Raw genomic sequence first — 27,812 nt, 5'->3', positions numbered from 1 at the left:
GGAGTAAAAATTTTAGGTACAGGATAACCCCTTTTTGGGGGTTATTTTAACTCCTGATTTAACTCCGAATTTGGGGTCATTTTTACTCCTGAAAAAGAGTTCTTTTTACTCCCAGTCTGGAGTTAAAATTACTCCGAAATGGGGTTACTTGTACTCCTTACATGGGTTGTTTTTACTCTTTTGGAGTTAATTTAACTCTGAAAGTGGAGTAAAAATTTTAGGTACAGGATAACTCCTTTTTTGGGGTTATTTTAACTCCTCAATATCTGGGGTCACTTTTACTCCTGAAAAAGAGTTCTTTAAACTCCTTTTTGGAGTTAAAATAACTCCACGAAAAATAACTCCACTGTAAGGAGTTAAATTAGCCCCACTAGAGGAGTTATTATAACTCCCTGAAAATTACAGTGAAGGCCCGTTGAAACATTTACCATGTATTAGATGTTGTTATTGGATCCGTTTGAATAGGCCAAAAAGTTTTAAATCTTCAAAACCTAATCCAGTATACTTCTACAAGAAATTAAAGGGATCTATATAACTTGCATCCAGTACTGTTTTGTTAGAAGATGGACCAACAAAATGAATCCGTGTAAAACGAGTCTGGGCGAATCCACGTACCCAACCATCTTTCTTTTAACATTTCCTAAAGTATCCCTAACTTTTAGTTGGAGGAGGTAAGTCAATTTATGAATGAGACAATGAGGTGCATATTTGGCATGCATATCTTACATAAAAATACGGATCGAGCTTCGCACGAGTAGAATCGCGCGCGTGAAATCACCCCTCCTCCTCATTTCTGGTACAAGTAGGTGCTATTTATTCCCATAGCGAGCAAATTAAATGAAATTTTCCCTTAAGTATTGTGCATTACTAAGATCATATCATTTGTCTGACCTAAGTAGACGTTTGTTCCAGGTATTTTACTAAGCTCATATTTGCAGCCCTTGCTTGATTGTAATGTACTGAATCCCTCCGGAGGCAAATTAATTTCATAAAAGCTTTGTTCTCTTATACTTTCCACATTTCGACACGTTCTTTTTATCAAATAGCCATGGTTAATTAAATCAATTGCAATGTTCTTTTCCTTTAGGGTGATATGAACGTGCTCCACTTCGTTAGCTTCAGTTGAGGGTAACATGAAATCCGGGTGCATTACGAGGAATCCAGAGTTGTCCATAATGAAACATGAGTATTGCTGTGATTCTGCACACTTGTCGTAAACGTTTGTAAGTAACCTGAAAGATGTAATTGAAACGCATTTAATAAGCGGTAGGCGTAATGGCTTTTAAGCCATAATACGCCTACCGCTACTATTAAAATAGTTTATTCTTTGGAATTCAGAAGCAGATAAGAGGTCTGGGTTCGAGTCCTGCCGGGTAATTGCGTAGTCTTCTTAAAAACAATTTACTCTTACAGTGTATCACTTCAACCATTTGTATAAGTGACTTAACCGGTGATTTTAACGCTTCATTTGTACATGTTCACTAAATGTAAGAAATTTTTCACCATTTTCTCTTCCTCTGTCAAAAAAGCTGAGCTACCGCTCCCTCCGCGATCGTGTCGATTGTGTCGATACTAATACAAAGGACGTCAGTTGTACTGACTTTGGCAAAAATGTTTCAAATGTTGTCGACGCTTCCTGATTACGAAAAATCTGCCTGGGGATTTAAGCTTAATTATACGGAAGAGGAGAACAAATTTGAATGAATAATGAAGACCTTATTTTCTTATCATTATGTGAACAAAGATCAACATTGTGCGATCTTAAAATCACCGAGCCGTAACGTAATTATGCAAGTTCTATTTTCTGCCGCTGTCACTGTCCTAGTTCCAGTTCAATGATTCTTGATGCGCAAATCATGCATATCAATGACGACGGAGGCCACTGGATCAACCAAAAAAACCCGGATAATTCGGTACCCATTAACACTATTCCACTGACATGAAAAATTGTAATACATATCAAAGTTTGTACCCAATAACTACCCCCATTAAAATATTTTTTTCAACTAAGTATTCCACACTTATATGTAACAATACCTGTAAAAGTGTCTCAAAGGAAAATCAGCGCCCATTACTCCAAGAACATTATCATTCGACTCTCCGCGATACAAAGAACGAGCAGCGGTAATAACCTCCCCGGCTCCTCCCATATCCAGATACGGAGTTGTTAGAGTAAGATAACCTGAGTGACTTACTGCAGCGTAATACCTGGAAAAGAAGATGAATAAATAGCTATCATAATGGAAATACGTGTCTCGCAAATCCTCTCTACCACTTATACGTTAAGAAATCTGGTTGGGTCACTAGCCACGAATATCCTGTCTTGAGGACTCCTACTACAGTTGAACATCCGATCCATTCAGCCGCCACCCTTGGATACCGGCAAGTGGCCGCTTAATAAAGGCTGCCTGCTTAATACGCCACTTCCACATTTCCCATAATGCACCTTATTTGCCCCTAACATTTTGCATAACCTTTTGTTTTTCATTTCTCCTTGGTATTACAGCCGTCCCAAGAGAAATTAAAAACAATGCTTATGCAAAAGTTTGGATGGCAAATAAGGTGCATTATGGGAAATGTGGAAGTGGCGTATAGAAGTTCGTCTTAAAGTAGCATTATCTCTAGAAGAAATATGACTTTACTTTGAAGGAAACACGCGACGGGAGTGGCACTGCTGGTCCACAACCAGTCGCCACCTTTTATTTAGGGCTGTATTTTTCTTCATCGTACGTGTTAATTGTACAACAAAGCCAAATTACATTAAGTGTATCAGGCGCTTGATGCCGCTTAATAGAGGTAACAACAATAGGAGAGTTCTCGTCGGGATGGCTAAAAGCTGGCTGTGGCCGCTTGTTAGAGGCTATCGCTTAATAGAGGTTTCATTTACGATTCTTTTACATTACTGGCCGCTTAATAGTAGGTCTTCGCTTCACAGGTGACCCCCTAACGGACGTTCAACGGTGTTCCTTTTTCTTTGTTGTGTTCTTTTTTCGTTGTTTCAATGACCTATTTTGTACTTAAATGCTGCTTGCACATCGGTAGCCGAATGTTAAAAAAAGTGCGGTATTCAACTCGGGCTATAGACTGCTGGTAGATGTACAGAGCTGAAACCAGTCTTTCACCCATTTTATTCTCAGGCTATAAGGAGAAATGTGAGTTGGTTCAGATTTACCGCGCTAAATTGCCAATCTATCGACAGTGCACATTATCCACTTATGAGTAAACGTATCTCATATCAAACACATACTTACCATGGCCTATGCCTGGGGTCGTAGCTTTTTTGCTCCACGGCACCTGGAGTCGCTCTAAAAACTCCATTGGCTGTTCCAATGTATCGCCAAACCAAGTATTGAGTAAGCTGAGTTTTATCACGTAGCCACAGTTTTTCCGCCTTCCAGGTAGCGATGACGGTGTCACGGATGCCTGGTCTCAACTTTTGATAGTCACTCGTAGTAGTTTTTCCCATCATAAAATCGTGCAGCTTTCTCACGTCAACTGTGGTTTCGTTCATGCCAATGTAACTGTAAGGGTCCAAAAATGCCAGTGGGGCAAATTTAACAACGGTTGTACCTGCGTGAACAAAATGAACGTAAAAACAAAAACAATTGCAAATCGACACCGCAGGCTAATTGTTTTCACTGCACAGTCTTTTTGAACTTTTTGACTTCATTCCTATGGTCGATAAGAGCACAGAACATAAAAATTATTGATTTGTTTCTTTAAATTGGCAGGTTTTAACGTCCATTTCCGTTGAAGTGTCTCTGAAAATCTCGCACGCAAGAAAGAAATTGCGCCACCATCACGTTGTTTCCAAAGTCGGTATTCCTATCGACTGACCATACCTCTCGACCAATCAGCGCGCGAGAATTAGCTCAGTTATTGTTATTATGATGATGATGATGATGATGATGATTATGATTATGGTGATGATTATCATCACTATTATTATTATTATTATTATTATTATTATTATTATTATTATTATTATTATTATTATTATTATTACTATCATTATTATGTCCATTCCTTGTAGATCAGGTAGGATGTTGGGCCTGGTTTATAGTCCTCGGGAGCGGGTTACAACAAGTCACCACGAGTCTCAGATCTCTCTTTTCCTTCTTCTTACAGCGACAGTACTTTCCTTAGTATCTTTGCTGTCCCCAACAATGCTGTTTTCTGGATAACTTCCAACCTCACGTTCTCGCCGATTCGCTTCATTTACTCCTACTACTTAAAGTGCTCCTACTACTACTTAAAGTTGACTGATACGGCTCAAAGGGCCCCAACAACAACAGGCACTACAATGACTTTCCGCATGCGTCAGACTTTTGCAATTTCGTCTTACAATAGTTGGTATTTCTCTAACTTTGCAAGTTCCTTATCTTTCGCCCTGTCATCACCTACAATGGCAACATCAATTATAACAACCTCTCTCTCCTTCTTATCAATAAAGAGAATGCCTGGTCTTCTTGCCTCAATTTTCCGATCACACTGTGTGAAATCCCACAGTATCTTGAAGTTTTCACTTTTCACCACTCCCTCCGGCTTCTGTTGATACCAGCTATTAGCTCTTTTCAATCCACATTTACGACGAAGTTGCCAGTGGATATACCGTGCCACGTTATCATGCCTTCCTTTATATTTTGTCTGCGCCAAATTACCGCATTCACTCACCACATGGGCCACCGTTTATAATTATTACTATCATTATTAATAAATTGCCAGCTGGAAAGTACGACCGCAATACGTGATCATCATCATGGTCGACGACTAGTGACGATGTGGTTTACAAGCTCCGATAAAGTTCGCTGTCATTGAAAGCAGGCCAATGTTTAGAACGCTAGATTTCATTCGGAAAAGTGTCTAGGATTCTTGGAGCTTGTCAAGCAATCTTTTTATAATTTAATGACTGAAACTGCGACCGAAATTTACTGCCAACTCAACAATGTCCAGGAAATCCAAAGTGAAATGGACGCAACAAATGAACACAGATGTTTTAGAATGCAAACGGAAAGCACAGGAGCTGGTTACCTCTAGAAATCCGCCGTTTAATAGGAATGGTAGGAGGAAGGGTTACATTGAGGTAATGAAGGAGTTATGGGAAGAAAAAGGATACGGAAATCTTGGACTTAAAAGCCAAAATCTGCGAGTGCAAGCTTCACGGCTAGAAAAGAATCAGGATGCTCTAATGGAGACGAGCGCGACGGGGCAGACAGTTTTACACTCAACTCATTCTGCGTCTAACATCGATAACAATTTTATCTCTGACGAAAAAGCTGAATCCAGTCAAGACCAAAACAACGTAGGCAAGTCAAGTCAAAATGCAAATCAGTTGATTCTGGATTTGCATATGTCTGCTATACAAAGCCCAGAGGAATGCGATCACTCAACTTCGAAAAAGGTTTTAAATGACGCGCCGGGTTGTTTGCCGAATTATGAAGCAATTAACGCACCATGTACTTTTTTGTGGGGCCAGCATGATGATGGAAGAACTATAACAGTCAGCTTGTCAACCATTGACAATGCATATAATGAGATCTCAAAATAGCGGAAAAACACTTTCCTCGTCCCATATGGAAAGTAGGAAGAGAATTTATTAATAAAATGACAGAGCATATAAAAATTTGGAACAACGGATCAAAAATGCAGTCCATTGCTCTTAAAATAGCGATTGTACTTCTTCAGTCGGCTTACAAAAGCCTAGCCAGAAGTCAAAGGCTAGGGTTCGCCAAGAGTGTTTCGCTAAGCGACTGATACTGTGAAAAGGCGGTGAAATCGACGAATTGCTGCGCGAAGGAAGGATGATTCAAAAGCGCCTCAGCAACTCTCGGAGGGTTGATCCACCTAACGCAGCAATAGTCTTAACAAACCTTGTTATGTCAGGGCAAATCAACTCGGCCTTGCGTTATCTCAGTGAAAACGCTGGGGGGATATCCTGCCTCTAAGTGATGACGTCATGGCACAGCTCAGAGAGAAACATCCAAGTCCACAGGAAACCAGTTTGGGTTCTTTGCTTTTCGGACCAGTCGAAGATGTCCCAGACTCAATTTACCAACAGGTAAATGGGAAATGGTACGGGATGCGGCTCTGCGAACAAAAGGTTCGAGGGGTTCTCAGGCGTTGATGCGAATGGGTTCCGGCGAATTCTTGCATCAAAGTCATTCAAGAAATCTGGAACAGACCTGTGTGCAGCAATAGCCACAATGACCCGACGCTTGTGCACTGAATTTATCGATCCCCTTGGTATTGAGGCAATTTTAGCGAATCGACTGATCCCCCTGGACAAAGGAGAGGGCGCTGTTCGGCCGATCGGTGTCGGAGAAGTTATGCGGAGGATAATGGGAAAGTGTGTTATGCACGTGACAAAGCCCGATGTCATTGACGCAAGTGATTCCCTTCAAGTTTGTGCAGGGCACAAAAGTGTAAGTGAAGCTGCAATTCATGCAATGCGCAACATCTTCGAGGCGGATGAAACGGATGCTGCCCTGTTAATCGATGCCTCAAACGCCTTTAACGCCCTGAACAGAGCTGCCGCTCTACATAATATCCGAGTGCTGTGTCCGACCCTGGCTACCTACGTGATAAACACCTGTAGACAACCTGTGCGTGTTTTTACCGGCGGTGAAGAACTAATGTCAGCAGAGGGTACCACACACGGTGACCCTCTGTCCATGAGCCTATACGCCATAAGTCTTCAACCACTTATAACGCGACTGCACGTCTCAAGCGCAGCAAAACCTTGTTGGTTTGCTGATGACGCAACCGGAAGTGGTTCCATGCAAGACGTGAGGAAATGGTGGGATGAACTATCAGAGAGTGGTCCTCCGTTGGGTTACTTCCCTAATGCCAAGAAATGTTGATTGATCATCAAACCGGAACGAGAACAGGCTCCCAGGGAGGTGTTTAGAGACACTGCTATTAACGTCACCATAGAGGGCCACAAGCACTTAGGCACGCCTCTAGGATCTAGATCGTTCTTTAAAGAATATGTTGGGGAGAAAGTAGACGAATGGATCAACGAAGTTACTAAACTCGCAGATTTCACCATATCATAGCCTCAAGCAAGCTATGCTGCCTTCACTTTTGGTCTGCGACACCATTGGACATTGACATTGGATATTGCAGAATTACTCAAGCCACTCGAGCACGCGATTAATGAGGTTCTCAAACCAGCTGTCACTGACCATAGAGTCACTAATTTAAAGCGCGACCTCCTTGGTCTCCTTGTGCACATGGGAGGCCTTGGATTTACAGATCCTGTAGTTACCTCATCTTCTGAATACGAGGCTTCAATCAAAGTTACTAATCCGCTCGTGGGACGAATTGTTGAGCAAGAGCACCAGCCTCCACATGCCTCAGAAATTTGAACACTGCAACTGAGCACGCGAAAACAAAAAGACGTCTGTCTAAGTGAGAGGCTGGAGCAGGTGAAGAACTGCCTACCGACAAAAGCTAAGCGAGCTATTGAGTTAGCTACAGAGAAGGGATCATCAAATTGGCTGACTGTGATTCCTCTCAAGGAGCTGGATTACAATCTGAATACGGAGGAATTTAGAGAGGCAATCAAGTTACAGTACGACTGGGAAATTATGGACACGCCCATGATCGGCCCATGCGGTGTTCAATTTAGCGTGGATCACGCAACGGTGTGTCAGCGCAGCGGATTCATTATCCAACGCCATAACGAACTGTTCGACTTGGAAGCAGAGATGCTAAGGATGGTCTGTAATGATGTGGAAGTAGAGCCGGTCATTCAGGAGATCAATGGGGATACATTAAATCATGGCGCTAACAAAGCCCCCGATGCCCGTCTGGATATTCACGCTCGAGGTTTTTGGGAGAGACAGAGACCTGCGTTCTTCGACGTTCAGGTGTGTCACCCTAATGTAGACTCTTACAGAGACTTGACTTCTAAGCCGATCCACAAGAAGCATGAGAACGAGAAGAAGAGGCAGTATACGGAAAATGTAATGGAGATCTAACAGGGAACATTCACTCCCCTAGTTTTCACGACCACAGGTGGAATGGCGGATGAGTGTGTTAAAGACTACAGCAGGCTTGCGGAGTTGATCACAAATAAAAAGGGAGAAAGTCACTCAAACGCAATTTCCTGGATAAGAACTAAAGTATCTTTCGTTATCGTACGCTCTGCGATACTATGCTTGAGGGCTCAAGATCCAGAAGACGACAGCTAGACTTTGTTGACTCAGATCTACAGTTTGAAAATATAAGAGCCTGCCTGAATTAATTATTATTTTTCATTTAATTTTTTTTAAGAGCTTCTTAAAGCATTAGGAACTTAGGAACACGAGATTTTAATGTTTTTTAACTTGTTCCTTTTTAATATCAGAGACGGATGATTCTCTGTTGTAATGACTTAATTTAAAACGCTGGACCGACTGCAAGAGTTATTGATCGCATATGAGCTGCAAGGAATGTATTTGGGAAATCATTATTGACAAAGTGACTGTATTTTTTTATGTTTTATATAATTCTTAATGTCATATAGTGCTTAATTCTTACTTCAAATATTTTCTGTAAATTATGTACATATTTTGGAAATTATTATTATTATTATTATTGTCTCTATTATCACAGTCTTTGCTGGTGTTCTTTTTGTGCATCAGCCGGGCGCAAACCATGCACCTAGAGCGTCAGTCACTCAAGTCAATCATTCTGTTCATTCTTTGACTACATGAATTTTAGAGGTTGACAGTTTTTTTATTATTGAAATGAAATGTTTTTAATTCGAAAAAATTTTTCTTAGTTACATTAACTTTTTTAAAGCTAAATTAAGTGCTATTTAATTCGACAGGAATTGTAAATAGTGTTTTTGAGTGAATAGTTTTTTCTTTTTTTTTATTATTGTTATTATTATTATTATTATTATTATTATTATTATTATGAATTGCCCTCTCTTGTACAAGACTTGATGAATGACACTGATATAAAGCTACTGCATCCTAAACACAAACTTCTTCTGTACAGCTGCTATGTCCTATCTAAACTGTCCTGGCATTTCACTATAGCTAATATATCCAAAACCTGAACAACGGAACATCTCGTCTCTGTAGTGAATGGCTATATTCGAAAATGGCTTGATATTCCGATATCTGGAACACTGAGCAATGTTTTCCTAGAACGCAATAAATTTCGTCTTAATATCTTTCCTCCCTCTAGTTCTTAAAGATTTCCGTTCTAATCAAGAGGATAAACTGCAACACCACCTAACATCTCGAGGTTTCTTCTTTTCAAATGTTATCAAGTATTCTTTGTCATCTGTAAATTCTATTTGGTCAGAGGCCGTCTCATCTACCCAAGAGCATTTACAATTTTAGCATCCGCTACATCATCATCTTGTAAGGTTTAGCATCAACGGTTTAAAAGAGAACGCCGAAAATTTAAATTACTACCCAATTCTGAGAAGAAAAGAAGAACTTTATTTGTTTCTGTCAAGTCACCGTAAATGAGGAAGTTTTCTTTGTTGCTTCTTGCAAATGCTATCAACAGCGGCTACGATCAAGGTGAGCGTTGTTTATCTCCAATGTTCTTTGCCTTGTTAACTTGCTGGCACGTACAATTTTCGAAAAAAAATTGCCTTCCTCTTTTCTCCATAAATTAACTTCTATTTATAGGCAAAATTGGTCTTGCGAGAAAATCCCGAAATCACAAAACAATGGCAAAGCGACCTCGTTTTCCTCTGTAGTGGTAAACATAGCTTCGAGCGTACAAAAAGTCAGCTACAGTAAACCACTTCACAATAAATTACGCTGTTTAAACACCATGAGGTCTTTTCTTGCCTTCAGAGTCATCAGCACTTGGATATTCGTGTATTTTACTATGAAACTTTGGCAAAACTTGTGTTCTGCTTTATATTCACCGCCTAGCGCGGTTAATATAACGTCATAGTCCGAGATAGCTAACCGATTAGATTGCATGAATTACCAAGATCACTGAGTGTGTATATACTAAAACAGATTAAAACTGTCCAAAGTAATTCTTATTTACAAGTTACATAACATTACATGTAAATTATACGCACCGCTAGTTACAATCTTTCCAAAATGCAAGCAACGATTTTGTGGCGGATCCAAGTCTATTCGATGATAGTTGAATGTATAACCTAAATAAATGAAGTCAAAAACAGCAACAATAATAATGAACCATGAGCACCAAGCGTCTCACAACTAGTACAACTGGCAAACTGACATTTGGCCTTAAAGGGACAGTGTCCCGATTATGCGCACGCGGGAGCGTCATCTGTTTTTTTCTTCAAAAGACAATAGAACTGTCATATTGACTCAACAAGATTTCCCTCCGGACCGCACCGCCGACGGAGATCTGTTGTTTATATTCTCAAGCAATATTTTAGACTTTCGAAGAAATCTTTCGTGTTATTTAAAATTTGGCTCGCTACACGAAGACTCATCGCGATTTTATCGCTAGCAGGGCCGCCTCGCAATCCGAAAATCTCTTTCCGCTCGCTTTAAAAACCTAATGTGAAACTCGTGTCAGAGGTCAGTTGTTCCAAGTCCAGTAATATCTGCCTGATTTGCTCGCGTTTTAGCCTCAAACGTCGAAAAGACAAAACTAAAAATGCAATCTCAACGCTATGAATCATCGCAAAGGTTAGTCAAAAATTATATTATGATTTCATGGAACTAGTTTTTCTGAACATGTAGCGCCTGTTTGTTTGATTTTGTCGACCGTAGGGAGATTCATTTACTGAAGTTCACTAACGCGTCGTTGCAAAACATTCTGCTTCAAGAAGCTCCCCTCCACAAGATCTTCTCAGTCACATCAATGTCTCAATGGTTTCTTTCTTACAGTCTTTATTGTTGCTGTTTCATTTCTGCGTATTCCTTTCACAATTATCTGAGCTTTAGTATGGAAGTAGCAGAAGAAATAAGCCTTCAATCGGCATCAAAGCGCTTCCCATCGTTTGGTCCTCCGGCCAAAGGAAATAAAAGTAACGCCCAAAAATCCAGATTTTGCCCAAATCAGGAACAATATATCATTGATCGGTAATCCTGAGAAGTTTTAGTGTATTATTGAACTTGGCCAAGCGCGATGCAAACGGATTTTTCAAGGTTCTCTTACTCTCCTCGCATCTTTTGATTTCGCGACATCCTGTCCAAAAATCAAAGTTTGGTGGATGCGCAGTAACGGGATAGGGTCCGTGCACACTTCGGCCAATCTAATTTTTCATTTTTCCAACAAAAACGGAAAAAGGAAATATTACTTATCCTTGTCATATTTACATATTTTAAGGTACAGAAAAAAGAAAAACGGTCAGGAAAATTGATCGTTTTTTCATTTTTCAAATTTTGAAGTCCTCTTCAAAAATACAAAAAACAGTGTAAACGGCTAAAAGCGATAATTTGCTATTCTTATTGTTTGAAAAGCGAGAAAAATGAAATAATCTTCGATTCCTAACTCATTTTTCTATTTTTCCATTTTCCCCCAAAAATAGGAAAACGGAAAAATGAAAAAAATATATTTATTCGCACCATTTTTTCATTTTTTCCATTATGTTCAAAAAATGAAAAAATAGAAAAATCGCGTACCTGTCGCCTGACTTTCCATAATTCCATTTTGACAAAAAATATGAAAAAATGACAAGTGTTGTGAATAATTTATCCATTATTTCCATAAATAGAAAAAAAGAACAAACAAACAAACAAAAGCGGACAATTTTTCATCTTTTGTTTTAATGAAAGATAGCGAAGAAAAATGACAAATCATGAATACTTACCAATAAAGAAAAGGTAAACCTAATCCACTTTCGACTCACTAATTTTCTTAGATGATTTACACAGGTCGGCAGAGACTTGGGATGGGGAGGGCGGATGGGGGTGCTTTAGTTCTCGGAATGCGAACGTAGTTTTATTCACTTTTGGATTTGATTAGCTGATTCCTTTACCTTATTACTTAGGACTCACTCTGTGACCTGTTCTAACATTGCGTGACCATAAAGTATTCCTATCGCATACAAACTGTGGAACGTTTCCCCATACTTGTCGCATGGGTGTCCCATGCGAACTTTGCTCTCGTCTCTCCAGGGCTGAGTTGCTAAAAAGGTGGAGAACACTATCCCCTGGATAAATAACTATCCATTGGATAACGCAATTGGTTTCCCTAAAATACATAAAAAATTATCAGGCCGCTGGATAGTGATTTATCCGGTGGATCGTCGTTATCCAACGTTTAAACAAATGTATGGGGCCAGAACATTAAGATGTTCTCTCCCGCGAGTGTATACCAGGCGCCTCGTGATGTTTCTCCTCCATAATATTAACTCAATATATTTACTCTTGCAATCCTAAAACACCCGTTCTACGGCAAGATCCGTTATTTCGGCAGGCTATAAGCAGTCTACTGTTGAGCATCTATTTCATTTAAAAGGGTCTGACGTCTTTACTGGCGTGCTCTTTATTTATTTTGTGCATGTGACTGTTCAACGACCTTCTTCTTAACTCCTTCCCCTTAATCTCTCTCACGAACTGCTCTTTTTGTGCTGGGTGTTGCTGGCATGAAAACCTTTGCGCCTCCGCCTCCCTCGTCCCCTTTCTAATATTCTTGATTTCCACGGCCGGTACGGTACGGTTTTCCACTGCTTTCATCCACAGTCCGACAACTTTCAGGGAAAAGTTAATCAACTTCAATAGTGAATGGAACTACGTCCACATCTCGAAAACTAAAGCCCCTACCGCCAAATTACCCCACATCTCCGTCAACCCTGTGCAAATCTTCTAACCAAATTGGTCAGTCGAAAGTGGATACGAATTAGGTTTTTCTTTTCTTCACCGTTAAATATTCATAACTTCTCACTTTTCTGCGCCTTTTTTCGATAAAATAAAAAATGAAAAACTGTCTGAGAGGGTGTATCGTTTTAAAGTTTTTCTATTTATTACAAAAAATGGAAAAATAGAAAATTGCACGCCACACTTGTCATTTTTTCATTTTGCTTATTAAAATGGAATTATGGAAAATTGGGCGATAGGTATGCTATTTTTCTATTCTTCATTTCTTGAACACAATGGAAAAAATGAAAAAATGGTGCGAATAAATATAATTTTTTTCATTTTTCCATTTTTCTATTTTTTGCGAAAAACGAAAAAAGAGAAAAAAGTGTTAGGAATTGGAGATTATTTCATTTTTCTCATTTTCTAACAATTGCACAACAAAAAATAGCAAAATATCGCTTTTAGCCGTTTACAGTATTTTTTGTATTTTTGAATTTAACTTCAAAATTAGCCAAAACGAAAAAATAATCGATTTTCCTGACCATTTTCTTTTCTCCTATTTTTTTCCCGTACTTTAAAATATGTAAATATGATAAGGATCAGTAACATGTCCTTTTCCCGTTTTTGTCGGAAAAATGAAAAAATAGATTGGCCGAAGTGTTCACGGAGCGGGATACTGTTCCTTTAAGACCTGGACTATCATCATGAGACAAGAAGGGAATTGCAAAACGATGACGAGCTAACCTTGTCAAATTGAAACCAGCCTTACCTTCGGGAATTTGTAAAGCGTTTAACACCTCGTTTTCATGGGCAACAGGTATAACCACACCAATGGAAAAATCCGTCTTTTCCACAGGAGACCAAAAATAAGATGAATTAAGCTGCTTTACTACCACTCCGTCTTTGATGTCACCGCCTCGAGGTAAATATCGTGTGGCGACGAAAGCTGTTGATCCAGATTCACCCCTGTTTGTTTAAAACAGAAGAGTCACCCAAGTCAACAAGGGTGTATAACAAATAAAGAATCATCGACAACATTTCACCTACATTCACGTACTAAAAGCATAAATGTCAGCCCACCCCACCCTAATCTCCAGGCGAGGCAGCAAACCGAGGACTAGAGGACCATTAATGGCGCTAAAAGTAAAGAACGTCGTTTTCACACCTAGAATTTTATACAGATTTACACACATTAGTACGTCCCTGACGTCACGAAACGACATCCACGTCTTTCCCAGCTCACCTAGCATTCTCTTGTTGATGGGTTGAGGCAACTGACACCAGCACACAAAAGAAAAGAACTATAAGAGCGACTAGCTATAACTAATGCACGTGAATGCATACCTTGTCATAGAAGCAAACACCTCAAGGAACTTCGAATCAGTTTCCAGAGTCCTAATGTCTATGAAAAAAGGGTCATCATACGCTTCAGAAGGTGATGGAAGAAGAGGGTGAATTAAGGTCCGTCCTGTTTTAGCGATCATAAAAGCGTAGGTTGTCTGGTCCTGATTAAAGAATGTGATGTCGGATAGAAGGTCCTCCAGGTTGATATCCGTCCCTGCTACGCCAATGAAGTTTCCTGTTTCATCGTAGCATGGAAGAGTGATCGACATCAAAAGACCTGACGAGAGAAAAACAAAATGTTCCTCTAGCTCTTTCATTCTTCGACCACACATTATTACCTGTCCCCCGTCACCAAGTATATTATCGGTACAGTTAATTTCACAGGTACTTAACTTCGCGATTTTGGCGAGACTTTATTTTGCTGGGTTTTATATCTTCGCGTTTTCTTGAATACGGAAATATGAGAAAAGGACATCAAATTTCGCAATTCAAGTTCGTTCATGCAACTTCCTGACTGCGCACAATCTTTTTTTTTTTGTTCATAAATTGTAACTGAATAAATTAGTGCAAAGTTTTTATTGGTCAATAAGAACAAAAATGAAACCAATTGAAAGTTGTGCACCTGTCAAGTTAAAAAAAAGCTAACAAAACAAAGCATATACCAAAGGACTCCGATAGGATTCATCACTATTTCACGTTATTGACTATGTTTCCATTGATCTAGACTCGACCTGAAAAACGTTTTAGTGTTGGAACGTTACAAGAACCTTTTTAATGAGAACTACAAGGAACCAATTAATTGCAATTTTGATGACTGCACAAACGATATTCTGAACGATTTGTACGATCGAATCTAGCTCTGTTAATAGCTTAAAAGATAAATTTAATAGCTAGTCTATACTCCATACGTTGCTTTACACAGAAAAGATACAAAATGGAACTTAGCAGTAAACTAAGTTATCACTTTGAGTATTTGTCGATTACGTATCCTTTTGTTTTTGTTATTAAATGTTAATCCTCTTGAAATTTTGTGATTTGGATCTTCTATATGGGTATAACACTTCCCGTGTTTAAATTCGGCGAGGATTTGATTCGCGGAACTTGAATTTCGCAATGACGTCATATGGTCCTACGAAACATCCTTTAACCTCGGAAAGGCCATCTTAGAAACGTTGCTACGGCAACGGCGAGGTGATTTACCAGACAAACAATACCTGTTCCAAATGCATCAATATACGGTACAGACACTATTGGTTGATCCAGCCGCGCTCGAGGAAGAAAGTTATAGTACGATACCATCTTAGTTGGCAGCAAGTTAATATCTTCCGTGACTGCTGTGTACTGTCCATGCTAATAAGGAAAAGCGGAGAAAAAAGCTTTCAATAAGGGCCTATTTACATGGAGGTGGAGGACCCCAGAGAGGTGAGGTAACATGTGGTGGGTCACCCCACCTATCATGCAAACGTGATCAAAATGAAATGAGAGATTACATGACAGGCGGGTTACCCCACCTAAGTGGGTTACCTCACCTACCCGCCGTCCCTCACGTCCAAGTAAACAGGCCTTTATAGACTTAGAATCCTCCACACCACAACGGCAACTAATTAAGTATTAGAAAACTTTTTCAGGAAAGCTTAACTGAAATCAAACGTAAAGCTATATATTCAACTGAACCATCTTGAGAAGCACAATCACGAATGTAACTGGTGCAAAAATAAACTATGCTTTTAAGCTCTTTACCGCCTTCAACCCTTGACGAGAAGCCTCTTACTTCCTAGATAAGACGCTAGGCTTATGACGACAGGTTTCTGTCGCCCCATGGTAGAAAGTGATTTTCTTTAAAATGTAGGATCCCTTATGCTCTAATTTCACAAAAGTATTTTCATTGCTGTTCATGCATGTTATTTGCCACTTTAGAAATGAGAAGGAAACATGAGCTAAAATGAGCCCTGCGCGCAATTGTTTCTGGGATCGTTAATAAGGACACGATGAGCCAATAGGCCACTTCCGAGTTTCAAAAACCCTCACTTTCAAAATAAGGCCAAGTGCACAACCTTTCTTGTGAAAATGAGTTTTATTTGCTTGAGAATGAAAAATTATTTCCATATCAAAGGCTGAGCACTTAACCTCGTTTTGATACTGAGGCCAGGGGGGACTCGAGAATGGCCTTTTTTTCCCTGTTCCTGGTAGCAATCCCACAAATCTTTGCACAAGTAAATCGGCCTGGTTTTCTTCTCGTTTGTAACGTGGTGAATGCTAAGCATTTCTTAAAATCTCGTAGCCGCGGAAAACCGAAGAATGTCGTTATATTATACACACTGCGTCTGCGATTTGACAAAGAAGCTCAGTACCTTCCGTAAGCGAATTGCCTTTGCAAATCTGAAATGTAAATAACTGGTCTACATGTACTTTACCGTTATATCTCCGACGGACACATTTCGCGAATAGCCATACTTTGTTGTATTTTGATTGGCAATGTCTGTGAGGATTTCAGGGTTAGGCGTGCCAATTCCAAACGTAAAAATTATGACTGAGTTGTTCAGCTCCAAGTTTCTGTCTCTTATTGTTTTGAAGATCAAACCTCTATCATCTGTTGGATCACCATCCGTGAGAAATAAAATAATTCTCCTTTTAGTTTTGTCAGTTTCACCAACAGCAGAAGCTTTCAACAGATCAAAGGCCTTTTGCAATCCAACTCGATAAACAGATGTACCTGTGAAGAGTCATATATCAATACATATAGAAAAGGTTTATTAGGCATTTCAAGGGCGGTGGGTTGCCGAGTCAGAAAAGAATATCCTCTAAACACAGCTGGGACGAAAACAAATGTATTTTATCGAAGTTGAGGTCTTAATAGGAATTACAGTTAAAATTCAATCCCAGTAGAGATAAATAAGGTCCGTAATGTAGGTGCGTGTCAGGCGTGTGAGTGGTGGGTGACGCGAGTATATCTATACCTTGAGGAAGAGCGTAGACGAACCATGTGCTAATGTAGCTGATGTAATCAGTTTGTAAATGTAATTAACTTCGTTTATAGTTTGGGCTTGTGGAGTGTGTAACAATAAGAAATTCCTGCCGAACATTAACTAAACAGACTTCGTTACCCATTCATTTTAAAGACGAAAGTACTCAACGTAGTAGTTTCTAAAGACGGGTTATGATTTTTTTCAGGCGAATGTAAATTATAAGTTCTTTCTTGATAATTGCTCTTCTTCCAAACTAGTTGATCCCTTATTACCTTTTTTTTTTGTTGTTTTATTTTCTTTAGTGGGGGCTTATGCGTAAAAGCCAAATGGCCATCAAAAGCCTCACAATCATCAATTGCTTGTTCCATTGCCATTTGCCCTTGCGTGCAAAAGTTCGAAAGAAAAAAATTTCTAAGCGCAGAGGAAAACACCCAAAAAGTCGATTTACTAAGTGAACCAGTCTATTTCAAACTAGTTGTCAACAACATTGCATCAAGCTTTCGAGAAGGGAAAGGTTAAATTACGCATCCCCTGGTTATAGAAGCGCTCTCGCTCGCACGAAGCCGCGCAGCAGAGCACCATGGGCTAGAAAAAATGTTAACCTATCGAGGCGATAAATTTTGGTAATCACCTGACTGTCCGTAACTCCATCCACCACCTACACACTAAAAACATGGCTTCACACTTATTGACAAAGTATATTACTTGAAGTAAAAGCTGTCAATGGCAGGTCTTTACAAGAGCCTAAAGAAGCTAAGAATTATTTCGAGACATGCAAGTAAATTTTAAATACTTCAAGTAAAATTAAGCTTCACTCGTAACCGTTTCTTTTAATTTACTTCAGGTTAACTTAAGGCTATTTTGCCAAGCAACATAATTAAGATTGATCGACATGCTTCGCCTTTTTCAAAGCTTAAGAAACCGCAAGTTCGCTAGGTCAGTGTTAAGGATGGTTTTCAGGTCACTTGAACTTTTCTTGAATCGTTTCAACTTTCCAATTTTGATGAGATACAAAGTAAAATAACATGAGATTTTACTAAGGCCTTCACACACGTATCTTTGGTTAAGTAAAACTTAGAAGCCAACACGTCTTACGTGACGGCCTAGTGTAAAGGCTACCAATTGAATTAAGTACTCACTTGAAACTAACTTAACTTCTAATGTGAAGCCAAGTAATCTCTCCGTTCATTAGAATCTTGGAACCGCTGCACGTCTTGCACATTGTGTGTTCTCGTGTGTGGTGAAGACCAGACTTTAGGGAGAACTTCGGCTTCTTTGAAATACGAAAGTTTCCATGGTCACCAAGTAAAGTGGGTACATTTTACCCCTTCACACTCAAAGTAGCTTCCAAATACACTTACACTATACTTGAAGCTCTAGTGTGAAGCCAACAAGTAAAGCGGTTAACGAAAAACGTGCAACTTGTCTGCAACACTGCCGCAAAACGAGTTGAATCTTGCGATGTTGTGTGTTTTACCACTGACGTTCGAATAAGGTTGCAAGGTTTTTTGGTCGTGGGTGGCAAAACGCACAACATCGTTATTCAACTCGTTTTGCAGCAATACCGTTTTTTGTAGCTCGTTTTACGGTACCTTTACATCTATTGATCTTTTTTGTTTGTCGTTCTCGTTGCCATTGCCGTTTAGCATTACACATTTTTATGTTTTTCTTTGAGTAAACTATACTACAACTATATTAACGAGAGCTGCGCTTTTAGCCCTGTCTAAATCTATATATCATGAAATAGCACTGAATCTAAGACCCGGTCCACACGAATCCAGACATTTTTGAAACCGCATATTATGTTACCCGAATTCGTGTGGACAGGACATGAAAATTGTACAATAAAATTCCAGTGCAAGTTCCGTTACCATCTCGATCACATTCAAGCAGGGTCCTAAACCACGTGCACTCTGGAGAGAGGTTTCAAAAAGATAAAAGGTGCAGCCTCGGTGAGCGATTTCACACGTTTGGTGTGTGCGAAAGGTCGAGTGGTATTTGAAAAATTCGTTTAAAAAAATACCCAGATTTGTGTTGAGGTGACCGAAGTTGAATAATTGGTCTCCTATGGACAATTAACCACTATGGTGGCTGAAATAGTTTTACTAATCTTTTGTATTTTGGCTCCGATCGCCGAACGAGCTCGTTCAAATACAGCATGACTAGTAAAAAAAATGCCCTATACTACAGACTTAACTCTTCAGCCAGTTAGCAAAATACTACTTTAACAATTAATATTTCTCGTAATTGTATAGGATAAAAATGCGACCTGGAGGAGAGTATCACCACAGTATGGGATGAGCCGGGGGTCATTCCAACCCTCCGTCGGGATTTTCGCTGGCGCTTATTTTGCTCGCTTTGTCGCTTTCCTTCCAAGTTATGGGAAAACTCAACCTCGTGGCCAGGGCGCTTTTTCCGGGCTTTGGAGGTGGGGCGGGAAAAGGCCCTGGCATCGGCCGGCCACATGACCACCAAACACCCAGAATTTGTGGGTGTACTAAATTAGCATACGATCGCATACGATAAACAAAACATGCCAGATGGCGTGTAGACCAGAGTTCTTATCAGTGCTTCGCCGGGTCGGATTTTCCCTGAGGACCCTGAGTAACGGTAACTTTCCATCGCTTAATTTTAAACTACTTCAAGTAAAGTGTTTCGAATGTTATTTCACAGCTGTACCGTTCTCGTCACGATAAAGAACAACTAAAGTTGCTTTTGTAAAAGCAACTAAGCACATAGCTTACCCGGCAACTACTGAGTATTCAAAAGCTATTATCAAGGAAGGGAATACCCGCTCTAGTCAAAAGGCTCATATTATCTTCAGAAAAAGACTATGCTGTCAGAGTGTACTGAGTCACAATGCAATTCTCCATAGTTGATGCAGCTTCAGTTTAAGCCTTCACTTCATTCTTATAATTCAGATAATTTTGGATCTGTAAAAATCACTGTCCTCGATAATAATTTAACATCCTGCAAAGTAAACTGACGAGCTGGGCCCAGTGTGATACAACATTGCAGAAAAACATTACATTCACGGACTAAAGAAAATCGCCTTGTTATTCAGATCCAGAAGGCACTTTGGAGAAAATTGGAACACTTATTCAGTCGTGTAACAAGCTTTACGCCTCAAAAGAGGTCAAAGTAAAGGCTCTTGCATCAGAGGGTAAATATTGCCGACTAGGAACGAAAACCACAGTTAATCGATATGTGTGCCATGACCTCTCAGTGTGAAACAAGCGGCTAAAATCACATCTACTCAGAGAAAATGTAGAAGTTGTGAAGGCCTAACAACCACATCGAAACTTTCGGTTGGCATATCCTTTAATACAAGTAGACGCTTTGATGGCTGATGCAAAGTCGGTAAAAGTTGAACGCAGCGCTTTACAGAATCGAATATTCTGAGTTTATATAAGATGGCGTATTGTCTAGAGATTAAGCTCTCCGAATAAACTGATCCATTTTGTCTACGAATGTGACGCAACTCCTACATAGCACTGCTAACCTCGTGTCGTCCTCAGAAATTTTTATACCACAGCTTTTATAAACACAAATCTTTAGATGAACCGGCCTTGGTGAATATTCAAAGCATATAGCGACCCTCATGAGAACCGCCACATAGCCTGCGAACTGGATTTCTTGCAGAAATCTTCGTTGGAGTGGACATACTTTCCGCCATTTCGATTTCGGTATAATGCATAAATTATTTTCATATGGCCATTTTCTTACTGAATTACCTGAATTGGAGACGAGGTTGGAGAAAACTAGAGAGTGTGTGGACAGTCTCCATTTTCTCCAAAGAAACGACCGCTAAACTAACGACTACATTTCTTTCGTATGTATGGCAGACTGCAGGTATGCTGATGATCATGGTTCCTATTAGGACTGCAGCAGCGGGACCTTGATGCCACGACTGGTCATATGATTTTGTAAGGAACTACCATGAAAAGTCTGGTAAGTGGACAGCCTTCGGACGCAACAAACATGTACGTTACTGGAGCTTGGGCCCCGTTTCTCGATATGCTCGGAAACTTTTCCGGCCCGGAGAGCTGGTTTATGTTGGCCGTGTTTGCATTCAAGCTTCAATAATTTGCAAATGACCCAATGAAGCTATCAGTTAACCAAGCAAAATTGACAGGTTTGTGAGCTAGGAACTGTGCTACTATTCAACATGTTTTGATCTGAAAATTTGCCTTCCGGCTTAAAAAATGTTCTCGGGCCTTTGGAGAAACAGGTCCCTCGCCTTTTAAGAGAATCAAGGTTCCATAAGTGGCCACTAAAGATGTAAAGGTTAAATGGCCGCTCACAAGAACTTGTAGCCTGCGTGGCAGTCGTGTCCGTTCCCTTTAGGTCTAGCGTTGCAAGGACGAAAGTCGCGCGAGGCATAAAGATGCAAAAAAGGAAGTGCGGGGGGCAGGCGCTGGAAAGAAAAGGAAACGGTTTCCTTCCGTTCTCCGCCCACCCCCCCCCCCCCCCCCCTCCCTTCGACTGCTAGCAGGCTAGTGAGCTTGCTGGGGTATAACACGATACTGAAAATAAAAGCTCATTACTATTACAACAGACTTACGTTGAGCAATAAACCTGGGTCCATCAATGTATTTCTCTAAGCTTTTTTTATTCTCAGGAACTGCTAGAGCTAACCGCTCACTAAAACAAGACGTGACTTCAGAACCACTATCTGTTAAGGCCTCTGTGTTGAAGGAAACCACATTAACCTTGAAGAAAAGAAACCAAAAACATACCATTTTTATGATCAATGTATAAATGTATCATGGAAGCACCGGATGATTAATGACTGTTCTGTAAAACTTATTTGATATTCAAAATTCACTAGAAAATCGATTAAAAAATAAAATGGTCTGCGAAAACGCCGTTGCATGGGCAAAACGGAGTTGCTCGTTCGTTTTTCAAACCAATGAACTGAGCAGGAGCTGGAGCCTATAACCCAGCGAGAGCGAGCACCTCCCTTGTGCCCATGCAAATCTACAACAATTTGTCATGGTCTGTAATCGTATCGATCATAGAAATAACACCAAAATGTTCAAAACTCAAGTGAAACCACAAGCCGCAGGTGAGGGGTTTCACTGCACTGCAGGGCTTTGAAAATTTTGACGTCAGTTCTATGGTCGATTTAACCATTATCCCACGAGTGCACGTTGGATTTATATATGAGTAGATGGTAGGGAGCCGAAGAGGCGCGTAGCGCCGAGTTGCCTACAATTATCCCATATCCAACAAGCGCGAGTGGAATAACTGTTTTATTCAGTAAAATTTTATTATTTATTCAGTAGAATTCTTCCCGACTTTATTTGTAAAAGCAACCGATTTTCAGCTTGTTTTTAATTTTAAGTAGACGTGTACAGTTACCATATTTAGAGAGCATGGTATAATGGCTGATATACCATGATAGCTAGCTAGGCCAATCAGAGCTCTAGGATTGGTTTATCAATGGCCAGTGGTTCAGTTTTTAATAAAATAGTTTAGACAGGGATGTGACTGTGCGCGCGCTGTGATTGGTCGTTACCCATGTTCTATTAGAGTACAGATACATGGATGACGTCACGGGAAACTTGTGCTTTGTTTTGCTCAACATGGTGCGCGGTTTTGAAAATGTTTGTGAGATTATTTCGGATTGAGCAAGTGAAAGCCTCGAAAAAAGTTTAGAATGAGTTATTTACAGTGAGAAAAAATGGAGAAACAGAGGCGAAAAGAGTACTTGACAACTTGAGAATGCCTATATAATAAATTAACTGACAGAAATCTTCACGAGAGCTGATAGTGTGTCATCGCTTCGAGAGACTCGCTGATATGCAAGATGTTTTTGCGATTATTCTGTTTTGAGCAAGTGAAGACGTTGAAAAACTTTTCGAGAAACTTTTTACAAGTAAGATAAAGGAAAAAAGAAGAAGCAGAGACGAAAAGTAGCGTTTGTGACAAAAAATATCTAAAGTAACACAAATCCTAGAACAGTCAAGCGGTACAAGGCAGGTATGTGTATTGGTCTTGTTCCTTTATGGTCATTGTATACAGCTATTTCGAGAAAGGTTGTCAGGAAAAGTGCAAGCGACAATCCTGAAAGGCATTGTGGGTGGTTTTGAGTTCTCTTTTTTTCAAAGAAATTTGAAAGAATTGGTACGAAAGGCCATGGAAATGTGTTTGCGCGTGCTAAAGGACAGCAACAAAAGTAGGTTCGACACAGCCTAGTCCCTAGGCACTCTCGGCTCGGTCAATCCTGGACTCTACCGTGAGCTGTGACGTCACCGAGAGATACACGCCGAGAACGCCTAGCCGATACTGCCAGATCAAATATGGCGGCCTTTTTGTCAGGTTACTGCAACTTCAGCCCAAAGTAGCTGAAAATCCGTCATTTGAACAGGAAGAGTTTCTATGTACATGCCACAGCGAAAAACAGAGTTTCGGTTTCTTAAAAAAGGATCCGCGAGACCAAGTTTTGTTCAACTTAAGTGGACTTTCACGCGTAGCAACAGGTACCAGACGATGAACTTCTTTCTTGAATTTGTGCCAATGAATCTCTGCAGATGGAGGAGCTGAGGTTACGGACTATCGTCGAAACAGAAAACAAGGCAAACGTGTATATTGTCAACATATGCTTCGTTACGGCATTTCTGGGCATCTTCAAGCACTTGTTTTAAAACGACGCATCAAAAGTGTCTCTCCAGAAAAAACGAATTAATAAATAAACACAAAAAGTAGGTGTTGCGGGTTTTTATTCACTTCTTTTTTTACATAAGTGACGTTTCCAGCAGAAAAACAGCACGTCTTTCTTACATTTTTCACGAAATACAGATAGTAAGGGCCCAGATGGGTGTCTCTAAATTTGTATATAGTGAATTAAGCTTAAGTTTATGTTAGATAAAGGAAAAAACTCGATTTTCGGTGTTTTTGCATTGAAGATGTAAAAGATACTGTGTAAACCCTACTGGTATGGTTATTGAACTGTTGTGTGCCTATGGAGCTATTGTTGACAAACAAACCCCAGTTTAGGAAAAACAGATATCACAATGTAAAACACTTAAAAAATACTTTATTTGGCATTGCATCTTTGAACTGAAAAAATCATGAACTTGGGCAGCAGTTCTTCTTTTCTTCCCTTCTCTCTCTCTCCCTGCAGGCTTCTCTTCTTGTGCCATGCCACCAGTGTTTGGTTCCTTTATTCTTTCCCAGTAAGTTTCTCATTAAAATACCTGAAATTTAATAAATTAAAAACAAAAAATATTTGAACCAGGTAGAAAATTAACCGTGTTAACGGGTACATACAAATGTGGCTCATGATTAGAAAATCGAAACCATTTGTATAAAATAAAAAATATTTCAACCTAAAGAGTGAAATTATAACATGATTGCTTTATAATGATAGGTTTTTACCTGATTAAGGATGGACACCATGAATTTTAGTGCAAATGTAAGACCCTATTAAGAAAATATTATTACTTTGTAGATCTATAAATGCTATCTTATTGTATTAATACTTTGTGCCTGCAATAAATTAAATAATATGCACCACACCCCCTTTAAGCCCACCCTTCCCCTCTTTTTCTGCCTGTCCCAATATAAAACTCACTGGGATCAAAAAATGAAATACTGGCAGATTTAATTTATAACAAGACTATAATATGCTGTTAAGGTTGCCTAGTTTAAAATTGCTGTGTAGCAATAATGAAATAGTTGGAATTTTTCAAATAAGCAAATATAACTATTTATTTAATTAAAGTAAGAATTACATTCCCAGGTATACAATAATGAGCTGAAAGATTGGATAAGAAATTATTATTATATTTGTTGGATTTAGCCTCAGTGTAAAAACAGTGATATAAATGAATACATTGCAAAGTTTAACCTATTTTTTCAGTCTCTTCTGCTGACTGGTCTTCACTGATGGACTGTTTGGCAATGTCCTTGTGTCCTTTTTTACAGAATATATAAAAGAAGAACGAGAAGAATGTCCTGCAAAATCATTAAATGCGCAGCAGACAAATTTTAAATAGCTTCAGGTTTACCCTAAAGGTCATTTTATTTCCAGTGGCTTTTATTTCCAGATCTTCAAAAAGACAAAGTCAGAATTAAGCTTAAGTTATAGTATAGAGATAAAGAGGATGGGCACGAGGCGAACTTTCGAAGATAAATAAATAAATATGTCAATTATTGTTGTTCATTCAAAATACGTAACCATTTTCAATTGGCTCAAGCCCCCAGCTAATTTATAACCAACAGGTACTTTTCATATTTGGAGGATGCAAGCAATATACCCTTGATCCCATGATATATGGTTTTAGAAGCAGGGTTAGTACATGGTATATTTGCCTAGCGACAAGGCTGCTTGGGCAATATTGAGTGAACGAAATAAGTGTGTTTACACCTATACCAAGATGAAATAGCTAAATTATCTGACTAAGACTGGAAATCATGTTTTTTGATGAATATTATCTACGTTTTGTGAAGTATATGCAAGAAAAAACGCCTTCAGATATCCTGGAACTGTGCTGGGAATAGGCCAAAGTTTTTTTTAAAAGTTTACAAATATAGAAATGTTTACAATGAAAAACAACACAATAATTGTTATTTGGTTTTTATGTGATGTGCAGAATTATGGTGATCTGAGGTGGGCATCATTCTATTCAATTTGCACAATCTTTCGCATCGTACTCTACCTCATTCAATAATTTATGCCCTACTTTAAAATTAAACTGGGTAACAACGGTAAATACATTGTACAGTTGTACATGTACCAATTTCCTTTAACCTCTTTTGCTGGTTCGTCTTTGTTGAAGGACCGTATGGAATCATCTGTTTCCATGGGAGATAACGTTCAAACGAGGAGAACATCCTACAAAATAAATTTGTTTTAAGCAAAACACTAAGTATGAAGGCATTAGAAATAAGCTTACTATCATCACCTTACACAACAGTCAAATTAAAGTGGACAGGTTTGCCCTACAGGTCTTATTCTTTCCTTTGCCTACAACTCCTTTATCCACCTCTTTACGAAAAAAAAAAAAACAAAGTAATAGTTAAGCTTAATATATAGTAAGTTTAAATAAATTTGAAGATTTGATATGGCATATAGTAGTACCTAGCTTCATCGATGCCTTCTTCAGCTTCTTTGGTGTTCTGACAGGACAAAAAAGATTTCGACAAGGAGAACTTCCTGAAAATTATAAAATGTTGCTCAATAAAACAACACCGAGATACTTTCGTGGATATAAAATTAAAATACAATCACTTGTAGAAAAACAAAAATCGAATATCTTTCGGGTGGCCGCAGAATGAATGACTTGTAAGCTCTAAATCGCTTTCCCCGCTATCATACTCCCACTCTGAGTCGAAAAAAATGTATATGTAAGTTTTTGGTGAAAATTTGCATCGTTCTTTTGGGTCTAGAAGGATTTTACAGCTTGAGTCGCAGACTAGGAGAATCTTTGACCGTAAACAATCGTCCACGACGAACAAATTAACCAGAAAAAATAATATGCTACAAAGTTAGAACTTACCGCTGTTTGCAGACACTTCAACCGACACATCCATACTATCGGCGAGCAGTTTTTCCAAAATGGAGCTGTAGAAACTCGTAAAATGTGACCAGGGGTAAAATTGCGTTAAAATCAGGGGTATTTTGCCAATATTGGCTAGGCGTTCTCTCGCCCGCTCTTCCCCAGACTTCGCGCGGACAACGGGGCAAGAGAGAACGCCTAGGGACTAGGCTGGGTTCGACAGCTACAGTCGTCGGGAACAGTGTATTGATCATATCCCATATTACTTTTTGGGCTTGTCGCGGGCACAGTTTTTCCGACAACCTTTCTCGAAATAGCTGTTAAAAAAATAGATTCCATGTTGCCGTGGGTCTGTTCAGTAATAGATCAAGGAAGACGTCAAAATGTTATAAAAACATCAGTGACACACTTGCCTGTGGCTCGTGTGCCACTTACTTTGTTTTTACCACATTTTTTTGTCCTCTTTGATCTATTACTGAACATGACGCACAGTAACATGGAATCTACTTGTTAAAGAGACAATGGGAAATTGTTGTATATTTGTTTTTTTACAGTACAATTAACAGTTTTTTAACCTCCAATTTCATTGACCTTCCTTGGAAAATCGCGCGCGCTAAAAAGAAAAAACTACAAAATAGGAGCACCACCACGTCATTTCCACGGTCTGCACTCTTAACGACCATGTTATGGCTCTTGACCAATTAGCGCGAGAGAAATCGCTCAGTTTTGACGACCCACCTGATCTTTCGGATTCAGTGAGTGTAACACAGTCTTTGCCGCCTCTTTAGCAATAGTAAATTTTTTTCCAGTCATAGACGCACTGGAATCGATAACCAACACAACATCTTTAGCTTCAGGGGTGGCTGTTTCTACGTAAAATGGTCTGTATCGAGGGTCGTATAAGTCACAAGGTGCTAAATCGTCAAAAACTGGAAAACCCGTATAGACTCCTTCCACCGATGCAAAGTACTGCCACTTGATAAAGGGGTTTTTTATATGAATGTCTCTCATTTCTCTTAAGATTTCTTCTGCGTCTAAATGTCTAGGGTTCGGGGTTGCATCACCGGGAATCTTCAAACAAATGTTGTTAAGGTCGACTTTGGTACGGAAAAGTTCATCGTATTCCAGGGTGGATTTGTCGATATGACAGCACTCTTTTGCCGTCGTGGGTTTTGGAGGCTTGGCGTATAAATCTTCAACAGTAACTTTAAGTCGTTTTGTGACTGCAAATCTTGTTTGGAACTTGTTTC

General features: G+C 39.5%; 2 protein-coding genes across 2 annotated transcripts in view; one reads left to right on the top strand and one right to left on the bottom strand.

Moving 5' to 3' along the window:
* LOC140923722 (VWFA and cache domain-containing protein 1-like) overlaps positions 1-27,812 on the bottom strand; it is a 43,300-nt gene that overhangs the window by 4,837 nt on the left and 10,651 nt on the right. The window contains exons 2-11 of the mRNA XM_073373795.1: positions 27,301-27,812; positions 21,621-21,768; positions 16,505-16,803; positions 15,305-15,440; positions 14,091-14,367; positions 13,516-13,712; positions 10,043-10,123; positions 3,252-3,570; positions 2,038-2,208; positions 892-1,232 (exon numbers count right to left, since the gene is read on the bottom strand). The exon at positions 27,301-27,812 is cut by the window's right edge and continues 73 nt beyond it. Coding sequence (XP_073229896.1) covers positions 892-1,232; positions 2,038-2,208; positions 3,252-3,570; positions 10,043-10,123; positions 13,516-13,712; positions 14,091-14,367; positions 15,305-15,440; positions 16,505-16,803; positions 21,621-21,768; positions 27,301-27,812 — 2,481 coding nt within the window. The remainder of the gene's footprint in view (positions 1-891; positions 1,233-2,037; positions 2,209-3,251; positions 3,571-10,042; positions 10,124-13,515; positions 13,713-14,090; positions 14,368-15,304; positions 15,441-16,504; positions 16,804-21,620; positions 21,769-27,300) is intronic.
* Positions 6,063-6,860, top strand: LOC140923479 (uncharacterized). The gene has a single exon (XM_073373566.1). It carries the CDS (start codon positions 6,063-6,065, stop codon positions 6,858-6,860), a length of 798 nt encoding a protein of 265 aa, XP_073229667.1.

This window comes from Porites lutea, chromosome 13, assembly GCF_958299795.1.
Source record: "Porites lutea chromosome 13, jaPorLute2.1, whole genome shotgun sequence".
In the NCBI taxonomy this organism is placed as follows: Eukaryota; Metazoa; Cnidaria; class Anthozoa; order Scleractinia; family Poritidae; genus Porites; species Porites lutea.
Note: the sequence above shows the minus strand (reverse complement) of the source record. Positions and strands in the feature narration are given on the sequence as shown.